Source organism: Gouania willdenowi, chromosome 8, assembly GCF_900634775.1.
Source record: "Gouania willdenowi chromosome 8, fGouWil2.1, whole genome shotgun sequence".
NCBI lineage: Eukaryota > Metazoa > Chordata > Actinopteri > Blenniiformes > Gobiesocidae > Gouania > Gouania willdenowi.
In genome coordinates this window covers 9,920,071-9,939,807 of record NC_041051.1, presented here as the reverse complement: position 1 = coordinate 9,939,807, position 19,737 = coordinate 9,920,071, and the positions used below count along the sequence as shown (strand labels likewise).

The 19,737-nt window shown below is 36.9% G+C and overlaps 1 protein-coding gene across 2 annotated transcripts; it reads left to right on the top strand.

Moving 5' to 3' along the window:
• The first annotated feature begins 223 nt into the window (after positions 1-223).
• Positions 224-19,406, top strand: eps8l1a (EPS8 signaling adaptor L1a). Of its 2 annotated transcripts, none has more exons than XM_028455989.1 (14): positions 224-346; positions 1,805-1,922; positions 2,523-2,581; positions 3,851-3,986; positions 7,523-7,611; positions 7,699-7,773; positions 7,833-7,981; positions 10,891-11,109; positions 11,680-11,788; positions 11,862-11,993; positions 12,888-13,035; positions 15,146-15,308; positions 16,860-16,992; positions 18,349-19,406. In XM_028455989.1, the coding sequence occupies exons 2-14, from the start codon at positions 1,805-1,807 to the stop codon at positions 18,418-18,420; spliced, it is 1,602 nt and encodes a 533-aa protein (XP_028311790.1). In that variant the 5' UTR covers positions 224-346; the 3' UTR covers positions 18,421-19,406. The 2 variants fall into 2 exon arrangements, with proteins under 2 accessions (XP_028311790.1, XP_028311791.1); XM_028455990.1 differs by having other exon boundaries at positions 12,891-13,035; positions 18,349-19,405.
• Positions 19,407-19,737: the final 331 nt, after the last annotated feature.

Here is a 19,737-nt window from a genome sequence, read left to right as displayed (position 1 = left end):
AATCTTGTGGAGGTGGTGGGGTGTTTCGAAGGAAGCTTGAGTTGCATTGTTGAAATTGCATTAGAATCACTTCACACTTCCCAGTCCAGCACAAGCACAAGTAGTGGTTGAAAGAGGTGCACAGAGAGAACTGGAGCAGGTGTGTGTGTGTGTGTGTGTGTGTGTGTGTCAGAGGAGAGGGAATGCAATGCAGATTAACAGCAAGAGGAAAAGCTAGACTAGTTTTTCTAGTTCTCTTAAGAAGGTAGGACGGACTCTTGTAAACAGTAGAACTCAGTGCACACATTATTCAGCAGCAGGATTTGACTCCGTACTCTGGATTTAAACTGTGAAACAACATCTGAAGGTACTGTGATTTGTCTGGATTTCATTACCTAACTGTGTACACTGTGAGAGAACACAAGTATGTGTACCTGTCAAGATAAAGACGAAGAGCACTTCTACTTTATCTGATTACACAGGGATTTTACTTGGACTGCTAAGTATGAAATAATATTTTAAATGTTTTAATGACTAAACACTATTTCACAGGACTAAATGCAGTCAGATAATGAGTGAAATGCATTACTCCTGGGGTGTGAGCTTTAAAGAAATGACTTCTTTTCCTTTCTGCAGCTCACAGCTGAGCTCCACACCACTGATTCATGGTGGTTTTTCAGGTAGTGTGAGCACCTGTCACTAGAGTTAAACCTATGACAGCGTCTGTGCACATACTACAGATGCATACTGAGCATTCCTACAATTAGCAGGAGGAATTACTAGGTAGTACCGAGTCCTTGTTTTGTCACAAATTCAGTAGAAATCAGTCTATTGATGTGTGTTATTTCATAAAAATCTGTTTCAAAACGTCTGATTTGAATGTTACGGAAGAGGATTGGGGCCAATATTGATAGAGAAAATAATGTTTAGCAAATCAAGATTAAAGTAGAAAAGATGAGAATAAAGTTGAACTGTCGAGAATAAAGTTGAAATATAATGTCAAGATTAAAGTCAAAAAGATGAGATTAAAGTCAAAATACCGAGATTATAGTTGAAATTTCAGGAATAAAGTTGAAATATAATGTTGAGATTAAAGTTGAGATGTCGAGATTAAAGTTGAACTTTTGGGAAACAAGTTGAAAATTAATGTCAAGAATGAAGTTGAAATGTCGACATTAAAAGTTTAAAAAAAAAAAAAAGAAATTGAAGTTGAAATTTAATGTCGAGAATAAAGTTGAAATTTTGGAAATAAAGTTGAAATACAATGTCAAGATTAGAGTCGAAAAGACAAGATTAAAGTTGAAATGTCAAGGTTAAAGTTGAAATTTCTGGAATAAAGTTGAAACATAATGTTGAGATTAAAGTTGAAACGGCAAAATTAAAGTTGAAATGTCAAAATTCAAGTTGAAATTTTGGGAAACAAGTTGAAATTTAATGTCAAGAATAAAATCGAATGTTGAGATTAAAGTTGAAATAAAAAAAAGCGATTCTAGTCAAAATTTCAAAAAAATTGTTTCAAATCTAATATTTTATCACAATATTGGATTTTGAGTTCATGTTCTAAATTTCAACTTTAATCTTTTTTCGACATTTCATTTCAACTTTATTCTTGAGATTTCAACTTTAAATTTGACATTTCACCTTTATTCTTCATTTGCCCAAAATAATTTTCTCCATTAAAATTGGCCCTAATCCTCTTCCATAGAATGTCTCTGCCTTATGTGAAACAAAAAAACACTTTTACTGTTTAAACTGACATTTTAAAATCTAATGAATCCCTCTTTTATGTCACATGGAACTTATTACTGATTGTATTAATGAGAAGATGTCGGCACAACCTCCTCCGGTGGTCGCTAGAAAACCTTCAGGTGTGCGAGTCATGATGATGTCGGGGAAAGATTCTCCTGCTGGTGGGCTTCCCTTGTACACCAACATACGTAAAGGTAAAACTCACATGTATGCAGAGGTAAAAGTTACGGACTATAATTACTCACATTACTGTAATTGAGTTGCTTTTATGGGTACTTGTACTTTTTTGAGTATATTTCTAAATCAGTCATTTTACTTGTACTTAAGCATGTTTTAAAAGACGTAAAGTAATTTGTTACATTTCTACACCCAACCGTTACTGAGTAATGACATGTGAAACTTTATACATGAGATGTTTACTGTATGCAAGGGAACCATGACAAGATTACCAAAAATAAATGTTGGGGATGAAAGTATCTATAGTAACTATTACTTTGAGTACTATTTAATTGAGCTACTTTTTACTTGTACTTGAGTATTTTATGTATGACTTAATTGTACTTGTACTTGAGTACACTTTCAATCAAGTACCAGCACTACTTGAGTAGGATCTATCCGTACTCTTTACACCTCTGGTAGTATGTAGAATGTGTGCATGTGTGTCAATGCCACTGGTATCAAAATGTTTCAGTTTCAGTGTCTCTTTAAGGTGAGGTTCTGCAGGTCACACCTGACTCAGCAGATCTGTGAATGTGTTTCCCAGCTAACATTGACACATTGTTTTATTCGCTCAGACAATGGAGCCAGTGTGGAGTCAAACCACCACTCACCGGTGAATGCAGAGAGAGAGGTGGTATGTACAATCCATTACCTGCGTTGGATTCTATGATCACATCACATCTCACAGTTTAGAATTGAAAATAGATTGTTGTTAATAAATGAAATACAGTTTTACTCTATTGTTTACACATTTTCTGAAAGCATGCCTTATATCAGTGGTTCTCAAACCTTATTAACTCAAGTTCCCCCTTTCTCTTATTTTTGAATCCAAGTACTCCTTTGTCCGACTACAACATTTTACTTAGAAAACGATCTAAAATCAACTATAGAGCATAACGATGGAATTAACGTGTGACAACACACATTTTAAAGAATCACATTTTGTAAATAAGTGGAAAGAAACAATATATAGTACAGTGGTTCTCAACCTTTTTTGGATTTTGATAAATAATAATAATTGCATTTTAGTTGAACTAGATTCACAAAGTGAAAGTATAGAAATAGTTGTTTAAGATGATGTAGTTTTGTTTTATTTGAAAAAATACTAATAATAATAATTTCAAAAATTTCAAAAATCTATTTACATTTTTCAGAAATTTCAGGCGACCCCCATTTAAACTCTAGGCGACAAAGACTGACACCCCTAGGGGTACACAAACCCCCATTTTGGAAACACTGCCTTATATTATCTCTACACACACATCAAAACACACACACACACACACACACACGCACGCACACGCACACACACACACACACACACGCACACACACACACACACACACACACACACACACACACACACACACACACACACACACACACACACACACACACACACACACACACAACCCCTCAATTCTCCTGCAAAGTGAAACTTTACATTCAAAACAACGTTATTTCTTCTTAAATTGGTGTTTTGTTTTCACATGACAGACAAAACAGAAGGATTAGGTGTTAGGATAACGAAGGACACTTAATGACAGCCTTCATGACACCTTATTCATGCTAACGACAGGTGTCATGTCATAATATTGACAACGTATAATGTCAGCCTTTATGTATAAAACTTTGAGTAAAGTGTTACCGACAATTTTAACTCAAAGCACAGGAAGTAAAATGTCTGGCTGAGGTACAGTAAATAGGTAAATGGAATTGAACTAAATAAAGATAATTGAATGAGACTGTACAAATGGAAATTATAACCTCATAATCACATCCGAGTTGTTGTGTAATTAGAAACAATTCACAGCAATAATGTTGTCATGACTATTTAAACTAAAGAGATATAATGGCATATATTTCTAAAGCATTCATTAAAATGTGTGAAATGTTTTTCCAGGAGCTTCTGAACCATTGTTTTGATGATGTAGAGCGGTTCATGTCCCGCCTACAGCAGGCGGCAGAAGCTCAGAGCGTTCTCAACCAGAGGAAGAAGAAGAGAGGAAAGAAGAACAAGAAAAAGTTAAACCAAGAGGGTGAGAGTTGGCTTAAGGAGCTGAATAATGTAATTAACTGTAAGCCTGGGGTGGAATTCAGGATTGAGTTGGAGAGTCTCAGAGCACGTAAACCTTGGCAGATATTTGTTACTGCTGGTTTCGGATCGTCTTCAGGAAAGTAAACACTTGAATGGCTCACAGAGGCTCAATAGACACACTGTTTGACACATTGGAAGCAAGTCAACAGGCCGGATGCCAAAGAGATCTCACAGGTGATTCAGTGAATTCTTGCACATAGACCGAGAAACATGAGAGGAGGAAGTAAGACTTAAACTAAATGAGACAGGGCTTTAGCAGGTCAATGATGAGGATAGAAACTGTTTCTTGGAAACTTTATAAATAATTAAACTACCTACTGGGTCTTCAGTTAGCACACAGATAATGGAAGAGAGTGAGTGAGAGTGGACCATGTGTTGGTTTACTACTGATAACACATTGATGGTGTGTCTCAGGTTTCTGTTCTCATTTGATCCTGACATCAATACAAGCTTTGATGTGCTCAGGTGTGATGTGTCACACGTATCACTGTTTGTTATTCTTTCTCCCTTCTTTTGAAACAAACTCAGATAAAAACTGTCATTGTGCCATTATATTAATTAACAGTCGTCACATAGAAGAAGGAGGGCAGGATATGCTGATGCTGCACCTTTTTATTAGTGGTCCACAGAGTTAAAGGGTCTGTACTATGAAGTTAGATTTCCTCTTATTGCGCTAACTTCCAGGATTTATTCCGTGTGTCCTGCACTACGAAGCTGGCTAACTTCTTACCTGCCGAACAGGATTCCTGCAAATCGTTAAAAAGTCTTAAAAGGCATTACATTTGTGAATCTCAAAATAAGGCCTCAATTGTCATTAAAATGCCTTAAAGTCTTAAATTGTAGCACATAAGTACGATTTAAAAAAAAAAAAAAAAATGTATAAACAACATGGGAAAATGTAAATTTAACAAAAATTGGCACCTGACCAAAGATTTTTCTTCATATCTTTTCTCAATTGTTTTTATTTTTTGTATTTTTGTGGTTGTTTTATAGATTTCAGGCTATTTTTCCAGTCATCTTGTGTTTTTGGTGTGATTTTGATTATTTTTAGTCTGTATTTGACTGTCATTTTGAGTGTTTACTTTGGGGGCCACTAGCAGAACGTCTGCATTAGACATTAGAAATAAATGACCCTAACTCTATGTAATTGATGCGCCGTTTTTTCCTCCCAATAATGTTTACAGTGAAGTTGGTCTTAAATTGAATTTCAAATGGCAATAAAAAGTCTGAAAAAGTCTTGAATTTAATTTGACCAAAGCTGTAGGAACCCTGCTAAATCACCATGGTAACTTAGGCTGAACCAGTGGTGGACAGGCCATCTGGGATACCGGTAGGCTGTTGACCCAAAGTGGGCAGGTTCAGTCCGCTACTTTTCTTTTTTTTTTTTTTTGACAAGCGAGTGGAGGCAGCCATGGTTACAGGTGGCCAAAAATTGTGGCAAGAACAGAGTGAAAAGTGACTAAAATGAGCCAAAAACAGTCAAGAGTGGCCAAATAAATGGGCAAATAAAGAGGAACCAGGTGGTATGTGATGGGAAAGGGTAGCTTTAATGAGCAAAATGTGGCAAACAGTGAAAAAGGGCACAAATGTGGAACAAAGAGAGGCAAAATGTTGGGAAAAAAGAAAACAAGTGGCATTTTTTTGGGCAAAAGGTCGCTTATTTGGATGAAAAGTGGCCCAAAATATTTTTTAAGAAAGAACAAAAATTGGATAAAACTGTCAAAAAAAAACTTGCAAAAATGGACAAAAAAGGATATTTATTGGCAAAAGGTACCTTTTGGAAAAGGGGCAAAAATTGGACAAAAATGGCCAAAAGTGTGGATCTGATGTGACGCTGATATGGAGAGAGAATATTTAGGAATCAATGCAATCCTTTAATTTACCCATGACATCCTATAAGAAACACATAGATTTATATTTCAGGGACTGACCTACTGAACATTAGTCAGCTGAAGAAGCTTGTGTGCGTCGGACGCTTTCAGACCGAGAAATTAATGAATTCATTAACTAATGTAATCTGTGGCGACCCTGAGAGTCCTCCTGTAAGATAATAAAGGCTGTATAAAATACAAATATTGACTGATCTATAACTGATCAGTGTCCGTTTTCTCCAATGAATACTGTATCATCTCAATAATTTAAACATTAACACTCATCAATTCCTGCATTCCTTCCTTCCTGCTTTTTCTGCAGCAACATTGTTGATTTTGGTCTGAATTATTGATTTTAATCATTTAAAATTTTCAAGAATTATTCCTCAATTGTGACTTAAGTCTGCACTGTTTCTCCGTGTTTATGATTGGTCTGATGCTGAAATCTCCACCTATTTCGCTAGAGCGCGCACGTAGCCAGGCTGAAATCACCTGCGTTAAGTGAATACATCCAGTTTTGTAGTACAGGGGCTGTCTGACAGTGAGTGTTTGGTTAGGTGAAGCCCGCGAACGGAGAGATATCTACTGAGATATATACTGTACGTATCCAGCTTCATAGTACAGGCCCGAAATGTGAAACAAACTATTAGGATATAGCATAAACTCTGTCTCTCGCAATGTACAGTGAATACACTATAACTATAAAAACTTACGTTAATTTGGGGCGATAACCAAATATTCTACTATACTATTATATAATTATAATGTTATATAAAGATGTATTATAAACAACTTGGACTGAATAATAATAATAACTAGGCAAAACCTGTATTCGAAAGGCAAATACATATTTGGCAATTGAAAATGACCTGTGTCTGGATTTGTTGACAAGTTATATAATGCAGGAAAAACAGAAGACTGACCTTGACCTTAAATACGACCTTTAGCAAAGGTCAAGATCACACATTGAAAGGAAATGTTTTTCAGTGGTACCAGTCTGAGCACTATCTATCAATTTGTAGTAATTAGGCGGAAAAATTTTCTTTGTGACCATATGAACTTTGACCCCTACCTGTTTTTTTTACCTTGAGCAAAGGTCAAGGTCACACATTTAAAGGAAATGTTGTTCAAGTGTTCATGTCGATCCAAATAAATATAATACTCCACTTGAGATAAGCTTTTCATAAATGTAAGAATCGAACTTGTACAATAAATGTTTGTCTAGATATGGAAAATGTTGGTTTTTGACACTTGACGTGACCTTGACATTTTGGCTACAAAAAAGGTCAACTTCTCATCCCTGACATTACCCCTATTAGATGACATACGTGTCATTAGTTCTGCATTAATAGCCTAGGAGGAGTTCTATGACAAAGCAAGTTGCGGAAGAAAAATAACAACTCCTACAATTACAATGCAACGCAATTTTCAATGGCCAAATACATTAATGACACAACCCATCATGCATTTGAATAAAATGCTTGAAGGTCATTGTGAAACAAATGTTCCAATTGATAAAGTGACCACCCCTCCGCTGAATCTGATTATCCACATGTTCCAGATGTTTCCTCTTCCTGGAGGCTAACGCTCTCTCTTCTGTATGCAGATGACTTGCTGACCACAAAAGCTTCCCCTCCGACTGAGGAAGAGTTTGTGCATCTCTTTCAAAAGTTTAAGTACATCTTCTGCCTGCTGGTGAGATTAGATTTTGCTTTGCTCAGCACAAAACCTGGTTTGTTTGAAGCGTTGTAGATAAACATGTGGGTGTGTCGTGTGTTTCAGGACCGTCTGAAGTCATCCATCTCCCAGCCTGACGCTCCAGAGCTTCTGCATCACATCTTTGTGCCTCTCAGACTAGTGAGTCCAACAGCTGGGTTCATTTGACTGGTTCGGAGCAAACATGGTCTTTCTTCCAGATGCTGCTCACCACAGGAGGGCCAGCACTGGGTGCATCAGTGGTTAGTCCTGCATTGACCAGTGGAGCCGTCTCACTACTCCAGGAGCATCTGACTGATGAAGAGAAGCTGATGTGGACATCACTGGGAACCAACTGGACTTCTCCTCGGTCTGTGTTGGTGCTTGTAAAACCTCAGTTTAGACCAGGATTGGGCTCAATTACATTTTTAAATTACAATTACATCTTCAATTGTCCATGTTCAATTACAACTCAACTACAATTTTGTTGACCAGCATTATTTTCAATTACAATTATTATTCTCCCCCTGAAATTACAATTCTGTTCTTAATTACAAAAGTTCAATTACAATTAATCTTTAGCCATTAATAAATAACCCACACATAGAGCATAATCCTCCTCTTGTGTTCGCTCCTCTTATGATAACGGGTCAGTTTTGAGTTTTAATCCTTGTCTTAAATCAGCTGTAAAATACGCACATTTTTTTTATACATCATCCAATTAGTTTTTCATCTCTTGGTTACCTTGTTACGCTTCCTTATCCATGAAAATATTCATATACATAAATGTTTTTGATGTGGGTGTCTGAGATTTTTTCAGTCAGTATACACCTAGATTGAAACTTTTTTTAAATGGTAAAATGATCCTCAAGAGAACTAACTGGTAAACTTGATATGAAACTAATTGTGGTTTACCACATAGGCCTATGTGTAGACCAGTGCTTTTCAAATGGGGATACGTGTACCCTTGGGGGTACGTGATGGCACTCCAGGGGGGGTACTTGAGAGACAGAGGAAAATTAACAAATTAAAAATATGGGGTTGGATAATGTTTATTTTTAGTAAAAAATTATAATCATACTAAATATCACCATTAACTAACAAAACAACAAAAACATACGAAACAAGATAAAAAATATACTAAGTTAAAAAAAAGAACAGACAAACAACAACAAAATACACAAAATGACACTAAAAACACACGCACTAAGAGAGAAAGAACAAAGACTCACTAAATGGGAGAAAAATACACAAGGTCACAACAAAATACACAAAAACAACAGAGAAACATCCAAACCCACAAAAAAACAACCAAATGACACCAAAAACACACACTGAAAGAGAATAATAACACAAAAAGACCACAAAAACACAGAGAAAAATATACTGAATAATAAAAAGAACAGACAAACAACAAAATACACAAAATGACAAGAACACAAAAAAAAAGTACACAAAACATGAACTGAAAATACAAGGATCAGTCTTGATCCCACATCAAGAGAGAAATGACCGTAAATGTTAAAAACCCTAGAAATGCAGTTGTGAAAAAGTGTTTGCCCCCTTCCTCATTTCTTACTTATATGTTTCCACACTTAAATGTTTCAGATCAAACAAATTTAAACGTTAGTCAAAGATAACACAAAATTCAGTTTTTAAATGAAGGGTTTTATTGATGAGGAAAACAAAAATCCAAAGCTACATGGCCCTGTGTGAATAAGTGTTTTCCCCCTAAACCTAATAACTGGTTGTGCCACCCTTAGCAGCAACTACTGTATTCAAGCGTTTGCGATAACGTGCAGTGAGTCTTTTACAACGCTGTGGAGGAATTTTGGCCCACTCATCTTTGCAGAATTGTTGTAATTCAGCCACATTGGGGGGTTTTGAGCATGAACAGCCTTTTTAAGGTCATGCCAAAGCATCTCAATAACATGGTTATAACACATCAGGACTTTGACTAGTCCACTCCAAAGTCTTCATTTTGTTTTTCTTCAGCCATTCAGAGGTGAACTTGCTGGTGTGTTTTGGATCATTGTCCTGCTGTAGAACCTAAGTTTGCTTCAGCTTGAGGTCATGAACAGATGGCCTGACATTCTCCTACAGGATTTTTGGTAGAAAGCAGAATTCATGCTTCCATTTATCACAGCAAGTCTTCCAGGTGCTGACGCAGCAAAACAGCCCCAGACCATCACACTGCCACCACCATATTTTACTGTTTGTATGATGTTCTTTTTCTGAAATACGGTGTTACTTTTACACCAGATGTAATGAGACACAGATCTTCCAAAAAGTTCAGTCCACAGAATATTTTCCCAAAAGTCTTGATGATCATCAAGATAGAGACGAGCTTTAATGTTTCTGCTAAGCAGTGGTTTTGGTTTTGGAACTCTGAGAGCAGGCCATTTTAGCCCAGTCTCTTTCTTATGGTGGAGTCACGAACACTGACATTAACTGAGGCAAGTGATGCCTGCAGTTCTTTAGATGTTGTTGTGAGGTCTTTTGTTACCTCTTGGATGGGTCGTCGCTGCGCTCTTGGGGTAATTTTGGTCGGCCGGCCACTCCTGGGAAAGTTCACCACTGTTCCGTGTTTTTGCCAATTGTGGATAATGGCTCTCACTGTGATTTGCTGGATTCCCAAAGCTTTAGAAATGGCTTTATAACCTTTTCCAGACTCCTCAATCTAGAAATGACTTAAATAGAACAGGTGTGCAGTAATCAGGCTTGGGTGTGGCTACAGAAATTGAACTCAGGTGTGATCAACCACAGTTACGTTTTTACACTTTTTCCTCATTAATAAAACTCTTCATTTAAAAACTGCATTTTGTGTTTACTTGTGTTATCTTTGACTAATGTTTGAATTTGTTTGATGACCTGAAACATTTAAGTGTCGAAAACATGCAAAAAAGTAAGAAATCAGGAAGGGGGCAAACACTTTTTCAAACCACTGTAAAACACTAAATAGGGTTTCATTCACTTATTTACAAAATTAGGTTCTTTAAAATGTGTGTTGTCTCTTGTTCATTCCATTATTATCTTCTATAGTTGTTTTTTCGTAGTATTCTGAGCAAAATGTAGTAGTCAGATATAAGGGGGTACTTGGATTCAGACATAGGAGAAAAATGAGTTTGAGAACTACTTGTGTAGACCATAGAACTGTAACGTGGTTCTCCAATTTCAATTATAATGACGTCATAATTGTAATTAATTACTAGCTACGATATTACAATTATTAAACAGTCTGATCTTCTTCTGACAGTATTTATGTCTCCTCTCTCTCAGCTCCCAGCTTAGCTCACCCGTTCCTCCATACACGCCCGTCTTTCTAGACGGATGGCAGCCGCCCTGTGACTCCGCTGGACGACCTTTTGAAGATCCCATTGAAGCCCAGCACAAGCAGGAGGCCTACAGTGAACGTCTGCAGGCTCTGAGTGTACAGAAGCAGAGTCAGCCCACAGCAGAAAGCCCAGGGATACACAAACCTACCGACACACATGAAGTGTACGTCTGCACCGGAACACAACTAAAATGATATCCTCAAACAACAATTTGGCTCAAATGAGTCCACAACTTTCATTTATATTTTTATTTTCTATTTTGCAAAATTAAAAGGACAAAACATAATATCACAGAAATAGATATACAGTGCAGGACAAAGCAAAAAGTTCAAAGAGCTTAAATAATAATGGTTGAAACACCACACACAATCTCAAACAACTCACTTTCTCAAATTAAAATCTAGTTTAAAATCAAATCCAGTATAGAAATATCTGAGCTGGCAGTTATTGTTACCTTGCGTACTGATACTGGACACAGAATCACAAACATGATCAAAATAAAAAATTAGAGAGAAAAAAAAAAGATTCAGGGGTCACCAAAAATTTGTGATATAAAAATGGGGTCACGACAAAAACAAGGTTGGCAACCACTGCACTTTACATTTTGTCATTTTTTTTTTTTTGATAAAAATTGCGTGTTATGTTTTAATTTAAATTCATTCTATTTTCACTCATAATGTGGATGAATGGATGGGTTATTGATGGAGTGATTTGTAAATCCTTCTTGATTCAGTGACGAAAATGGTCTTCCTCCGGAGGGAGAGCGTCTGTTCTGCTGTAGTTATGACTTTGTGGCGAGGAACAGCAGTGAACTCTCCGTGCTACAGGGAGAAACCCTGGAGGTAAAAACACCCACACCTATTGTTCACCTATATCACACACAGAGCTCGGCTGATGGGAGTCACTTCTCCTCAGGTCGTTGAATCCTCAAAGCGCTGGTGGAAGTGTCGGAATCGATATGACCAGATAGGATTTGTTCCCTTTAACATCCTGGAGCCTCTGTCTGCTCTGAACAGTAGTAGTCCAGTGAGGCTCAGGGAGTCAAAGGTGGGCCTAAACACTCCATTTACACTGCTCACATCAAACACTGTAGTGTTCATCTGATATATCCTACTATATCCTAAATTGTACTCAAGTACAAGTCATACACAATACATACATAAAATACTCAAGTACAATGTAGCTCAATTAACTAGTATTTAAAGTAAAAGTTACTTATTACTCGCCCCCCACGTTTATTTTTGATAATAAATCTTGCCACGTTTCCCTTGCATACAATAAACATCTCATGTAATGTGTGCACTTGTATTTGATCCTTATCTAATTATGTTTTATTTTCTTTGTTTAGTGTTTCTGTTCATTTCCCTTGGGATCAATAAATTATGAAGTGCAATCTTTTTTAGACAGTAATGCATTTTTTTTGTTATTGCAATGAAATAAATTGCATTATTTTATTGCATAATTGTGACCATCACCAGCCCTCCCTAAGGAAGGGTATGAAACACTTTTTATTAAATTATGATTTTAAACTTAAGAGAAGAGACAAGACCTTAATTTATTTTCCACAAAGGCATCTGTATGAAATAAAATAAAATCTTTCTTAAAAAGAATCTTAAACTGAGAAAATAACCTCCATTCAATGCCGTTTTGGCTCAGTGCATTATGTTTAATGGTCGGCTATGATACATTTGATTTTGGTCTGGTCATTTAATTTTTTGTAATTACACAATATCCGTTGATCATTTTAAAACGTTACTAAGTAAACCATTATTTTAAAAAAATAATGGTTTACTTAGTAACGATTGAATGTAGAAATGTCACAAATTACTTTACTTCTTTTAAAATGTACTTACAAGTAAAATTAGTGATTTAGAAATATACAAGTACCCAATAAAGCAACGTGAGTACTTATAATCAATTACTTTCACCTCTGTTCCTCAGCAGAATCACGCTTCTGCTTCACGGACAAAATATTTCTCATACGCGCCAACAAGCCCAGTAGGATTCAGTCCAGCTACCAGTCCAACAATACGACCTCAGAGCATGGTTCTACCTTCTTCACCCATTCAGGCGGACGACAGTGACCGAGGTAAGGCACCATGGAGCAATACTAACAATCTGCAATATTTTCATCTCCCAAACGCCAGCTTTTATAGAGTGTTTTCAGCATATTAATACATATAGTTAACCTTTAACCGTCAATTTGACCTTTATTTTTTGCTTCATATTTTATGACTTTTCCTAATTTGATTGGTACAGTTGATTAAACATAAAAATATCATGATGGTATTTTAAAACATATTGTGAGAACTTTCCCACACCATGTGCATGTGTGACCAACTACTCACACTTGCCAAAGTAGAACGCTCCAAACTGTGACAGGGAGGGTGGTGGGGGTTCTGGAGGAGGGGCCAGGCAAAGTGTGCCATATGACACTGGCCAGACAAGGCGAGATCTGGTGCTTAGAGCCGGCTCTGGTGGTGATGCAAAAACTAGCCTGGAATATAGAGGACTCGAGTAAACTAGCCTGGAAGCTAGGGGACTCGGGAAAACTAGCCTGCAAAACTAGCCTGGAAGCAAGAGGACTCGGGAAAACTAGAAGACATGGGAAAACTCGCCTGGAAGCTAGGGGACTCGAGAAAACTATAGCCTGGAAGCTAGGGGACTCGGGAAAACTATAGCTAGGGGACTCGGGAAAACTATAGCCTGGAAGCTAGGGGACTTGGGAAAACTATAGCCTGGAAGCTAGACGACTTGGGAAAACTATAGCCTGGAAGCTAGACGACTCAGGACAACTATAGCCTGGAAGCTAGGGGACTCGGGAAAACTATAGCCTGGAAGCTAGGGGACTCGGGAAAACTATAGCCTGGAAGCTAGGGGACTCTGGAAAACTAGTCTTGAAGCTAGGGGACTCAGGAAAACTAGTCTGGAAGCTAGGGGACTCGGGAAAACTAGTCTGGAAGCTAGGGGACTCGGGAAAACTAGTCTGGAAGCTAGGGGACTCGGGAAAACTAGTCTGGAAGCTTGGAGACTCGGGAAAACTATAGTCTGGAAGCTTGGGGACTCGGGAAAACTATAGTCTGGAAGCTAGGGGACTCGGGAAAACTAGTCTGGAAGCTTGGGGACTCAGGAAAACTAACCTGGGTGCTAGGGGACACTGAAGAAACGTCTGTAGCCAGATGCTTGTCTGAGGTATAATGTATCCTCCATACCGCCTTATGCCTCTCTGAAGGGTTGGAAATCTCCACTTCACAAAGGATACTCTCCAGTTCACAACAGTTCTTCCCAGTCCTCTGCTGGGTCCATTTGTGGCTGGATCATTCCGTGTGGATGAGGACCCAAGCACAGAGAGAGAATCAGGCAGGAATAGCGTTCATAGAACCAGTCCATTTTAATGATGAAAAACAAATAAGAACTCAAAAGCAAAAAGCCACAAGGAAAACAGTGAACAGGGTACTAAAACACAGCAGCACAAGAGGAGGGTAACCATGACAATGATCAAGCAATCATTCTGTGTCCAAACGCTAAAAAGTGAAGGGAGGCTTAATTGGTAATGGGCCACACCTGGGTGCAAAACATGAGTCAGCTAATCACTAACAACCAAAACACACTGACATCACTGGGAGGAGGAGACACGTACAGGAACACCTGGGAACACAAAGACAAGTTAACACATGAAAAAAGAACTAAAATGGAAACTAAACCGAATAAACAAAGACTTACAGAACAAAAAGAGGACGACATGGGCTACAGACAACAGAAACCAAAAACTAAACAGAACCTGACAAGTTTGACCTGACGGTGGCGCTGCAGGAAAGGTCATATCATCACCACAACCAATAGGGTTCATACTCTTGTGGTCGTTAATGCTGTAAATTTGAGAAGATTTGGATAAAAACTATTCAAGGTAAATAAATTGTAATTTAAAACTTTAGAGAACAGGTCAGGGTTTTATTATCAAGGGCTTATTTATGTATTCAACAAATAAACAAAGTGCCTGACAAAAACATTTGGTCAACAATTTTCTGAAGGCAAATATCCCTGGGGTCAGGTTGACCCCAAGGGTAAAATGTGTTTTAATTGTAATAATTGAGGATAATAGGAGGGTTGATATTATACTTTTAATACATATAATTAACTTAGCTGAACGTTAAAACTTTCCCACACAGACTTCATTGTCTTTATGTGTTCTTGACCAGTGTTGATCATGAATGATGAGCTTCTACAGCGACTGGCTGAGAAAAGAGGCTCCATCCGTCCAGCAGTGACCCCTCGATCCACAGACATGTCCTCCCCTCTGGACTATCACTCCTCGGCCAGTGAGGTGGAAGCCTGGCTCACCGCTAAGGGCTTCAATCAGCAGTGAGTGCTGCACCAAGACTATAACTAGACCGTTGTTCTAATTTGTGATGCTTTTTCAACAAATAATCTAAATCAGTGATTCTCAAATGGGGGTACGCGATGGCACTACAGGGAGTACTTGAAAGAGAGTGAAAAATTAACAAATGAAAGCATGAATTCAATTCAATTCACCTTTATTTGTTTAACGCAAATTACAACAAAGTCATCTCAATGTGCTTGTCAAAATATAAAATTTACAAGGATAAGGAAAGAACCCAACAAGATCCACATGAACAAGCATTTAGCGACAGTGGGAAGAATCAACTCACTTTAAACAGGAAGAAATCTCCAGCAGAACCAGGTTCAGAGGTGGCAGCCATCTGCGTTGACTGGTTGGGGTTAGTGGACAGAAGGACCAACAGAACAGGATAGTGAGATAGAACATCAGAGTGTCTCAGACTAGTTGAGCCATGAACCACAGATCAGGAACTGCCATCATCAGCTTCACGACACCTGATACAGAGCAGAGAGAGAAGGACGAGGAGAAGGCACTGACTGCAGAAAAACATGATACAGTATTATGAAGTCAGCCTGTCTTGGCCTTGGGCCTCACTCCTAGTGGCCTAGTCAACACTTATTATAAAGGTGACAAATCTCTTCCTGTTTATTGGTAAGCTAACAGCAACTCTAAGGTCTGTAAATGCGACCGTTCACAGACGAGCCCATGTCCACTCTAGTGGTTAGGTTATGTTATGATTCAGCCTTGTTTATGCAGACTGTAAATCATAACCAGCTACATCAGAATTTGAATCTCTTCCTGTTTATTGAACCAGTAAATGCAACCGTTCATAGACAAGCCCATGTCGGCTATCGTGGTTAAGTTAATGCTATTATACTAAATGCTAAATATCATTTTTTGTTGAATTTGAAATTTATTTTGGCGGTCTTCACAAACAAAAAAAAGTACAGAACAAACACTCAACTGTCCAATTCATCCACCGAAAGGGTATAGGTTGAAGCAAAGCTCATATATACAGTACCTACCCTATCACAACAAAACAAGGTTCTCAACATATCACACACAAAAAACATTAAACTTATATTACTATTTTCACTATATACATTCAATACATATTCTGAACAAGTTTTATATATACAGTTTATACACTAATATCAAACATACATACATACATACATACATACATACATACATACATACATACATACATACACATGAATGTATATGATATGTAGTTAAAGTTAAAAATGATAATCATAATAAATATTACCAGCAACTCACAAAACGACAACAAAAACACACAAAATAAGAGAATAATATACTGAATAATAAAAAGAACAACAACAAAAAACAAAAAATAACACCAAAACACACACACTCAGAGAAGAAGGGGGTACTTGAGCCCAAAATGTTTGAGAACCACTAACCTAAATAGTACTTAAATAATTTATTTGTAGAGGAAATCAAATCACTGCCTTGCTCTGTGTTGTGCACTCCATAAGAAAAGATGAATGTTTCATTTCAATCAAAATGGACTCTTTCTCTTCCCTCAGGACAACCCAGAGTCTGGGTATATTAACAGGGGCACAGCTCTTCGCTCTCAACAAGGATGAACTCCGCACAGTGTCACCTGAGGACGGTGCCAGAGTTTATAGTCAGATCATGGTGCAGAAAGCCCTGCTCGAGGTCAGTTTGCTGTTTGTCTAAATATAAACACCTATCTGCGTGGCTACATTGATGCAGATGCTCATTTCTACGTAGACACAGCGTGATGTTTGCTAGGCCTTGGACCCACACACTGACCTACGTTATTGCATAACTGAAAATGTAATGGACGACAACAGAAGTGGGTTTATACAGTATATAAATATATATATATATATTATAATTATATTATATAATTACATTATTCTTCAGTTGCAATAATGTTTTCAATTCCCCATGTTTAATTAAAATTCAATTACGATTACAGTCACCAGCATTTTTTCCCATTACAATTAAATTACAATTATTTTCTGTCCTCAGAAAGTCAATTACAATTACGTTCTCAATTACTAAAGTTCAATTACAATTAATCACAATAACTGAGCCTAAAATAAATAAATAATAACCTAATAAAAGTTAATCTTCCTCTTGCGTTAGCCTTCTGTTAGCATCTCTTATGATAACGGGTCCTAAATCAGCTGTAAAATACACTAAAAACAAATATCTATCATCTAATTTGTTTCTCATCTCTTGGTTACCTTGTTTGGCTTCCTAATCAATGAAAATATTGGTATTAATATTTTTGGTGTGGGTTTCTGGATTTTTTTTTAATGGTAAAATGTGGGAAAGCTTGATACGAAACACATTTTAATAATTGTTAACGTTATAATGTGTAGAACTGTACATAGAACTGTAACATGGTTCCCCTGTTTAGCATTAAATTATAATTGACATTTTTATTAGAATTTTCAGGGCAATTACAATTACAAAGTCAATTATTTGAAGTCAATTACAATTTAATTATGATTACGACAGGAACAGATTTAGGAAATTACAATGACAATTATAATTACGCCATAATTGTAATTAATGATCAATTATGCGATTACAATTATAATCGAGCCCAACCCAAAAAATTGAATCATTTTGCCTTCTTTTTTTAAAATAATATGTTATGGTTTCATTTTTTCAGTAAATTTATTTTGAAATTTACTCTCCCATACTTGGGACTCTCTTCTCCAAAGACCAATACGGGGGGCGTGGCTAGCCTGAGAGGACTCTCAGGTTGGCCACACCCAGAAACAACTCATAAGGACACATCAAAGCGATCAGTAGAGGAAGCACGTGTCGAAACACGTCAGGAGATTGAAATACATTTTCTGAAAAAAGTTTCCCTAATAAATGAAACCTCATCATATTACGTCTGTTTTAGACACAAAATAAAATCCAGTGTTTTCTTAAGGTGTATGCACTTCATATAATATTCTTAGGATTCTTTATGAAATGTTTGATGTCATTTTGACAGTTTCTAATTTGTGTTTTGTTTTGTTATATCAGGACGTGCGTAAGGCATCTGAACTTGAGAAGGCAATGGAGAAGCAGAAGCAGAAGATTGCATTGGATTCATAAGAGGATCCACTCACATACAGTACACATAAATGTTTTTTTTTTATTATTATTATTCCCATAGAGTGAATGTTATACTTTTGCTGCTAAAATTCCAACAAACCCAGGTTGTTACCACAGCAGCTGTTTTCCAAACAGTAGAAAATTAATGAAGTGCTGAGATGCAGTAAATCCTTTGCATCAGGGTTGGGGTCAATTACATTTTTCAGTTACAATTATGTTTTCAATTACTCATGTTCAATTACAATTTAATTATGATTACAGAGACCAGCAATTTTTCCCAATTACAATTAAATTACAATATTTTTTTTTTATCCTCAGAAAGTCAATTACAATTATGCTCTCAATGACAAAGGTTGAAATACAATGAATCATAATTATTTAGCATAAAATAAATAACCTAATAAAAGCTAACCTTCCTCTTGTGTTAGCTTTCTATTAGCATTTCTTATGATAACTGGTCCTAAATCAGCTGTAAAATACACTAAAAACAAATATCCATCATGTAATTTCTTTCCTATCAATTGGTTACATCGTTAGACTTCCTAATCAATGCAAATATAGGTTTTCATATTTTTGGTTCATATGTGTAGCACTGTACACAGAACCAGTTTTGTGTTTAATTATAACTGACAGTTTTTTATAGAATTTTCATGGCAATTACAATTAAATAGTCAATTAAATTACGATTACGACGACAACAGATTTTTAGAATTACTATTATGGCTTTTTTGACCCCAACCCTGCTTAGCATGCTGTTCAAAAAGTTAATTTTAGTGAGTTTTAAGTTTGTTTTTACACAGTTACCATGTAACTGCTTTTGTGCAATGGAAATGCACGAAATCTGAGCGTAAACAACAATGCATTGATAGCCATATGAAACACACACGTCAAAGACGCATTCTGCTACATTTTCAGTACTTTCTCTTCCTGTGACACATGAATGAAAATCTGTCTTGGTTGATAATTAAACAGGCAACACAGTAATGTGTGTCAGTGTGTTATTCAACACACAGAAGGAGAGGCTGACCAGGAGATCAAATCCACTCCCTGGCCTTTGTAAGCAGTGTTGGGAATAACTACCGGTAGTTATTTTTGTAATATATTACAGTAGTATATTCCTTTTTGAAATAACTCAGTAGTGTAACTCATTACACTAATTTCTTTCTGGTAAGACTTTATTGAATAAAAAATGTATGGTATATCAAAATATGAGTTTTGGTCCAGCCATAGTTTCCACCATGCTGTCATATCATCAAACCTGCTAAAGTGTCCGTACAGGTGACTGTACAGGTAGGTGCTGATGTGTGGTAATCAATT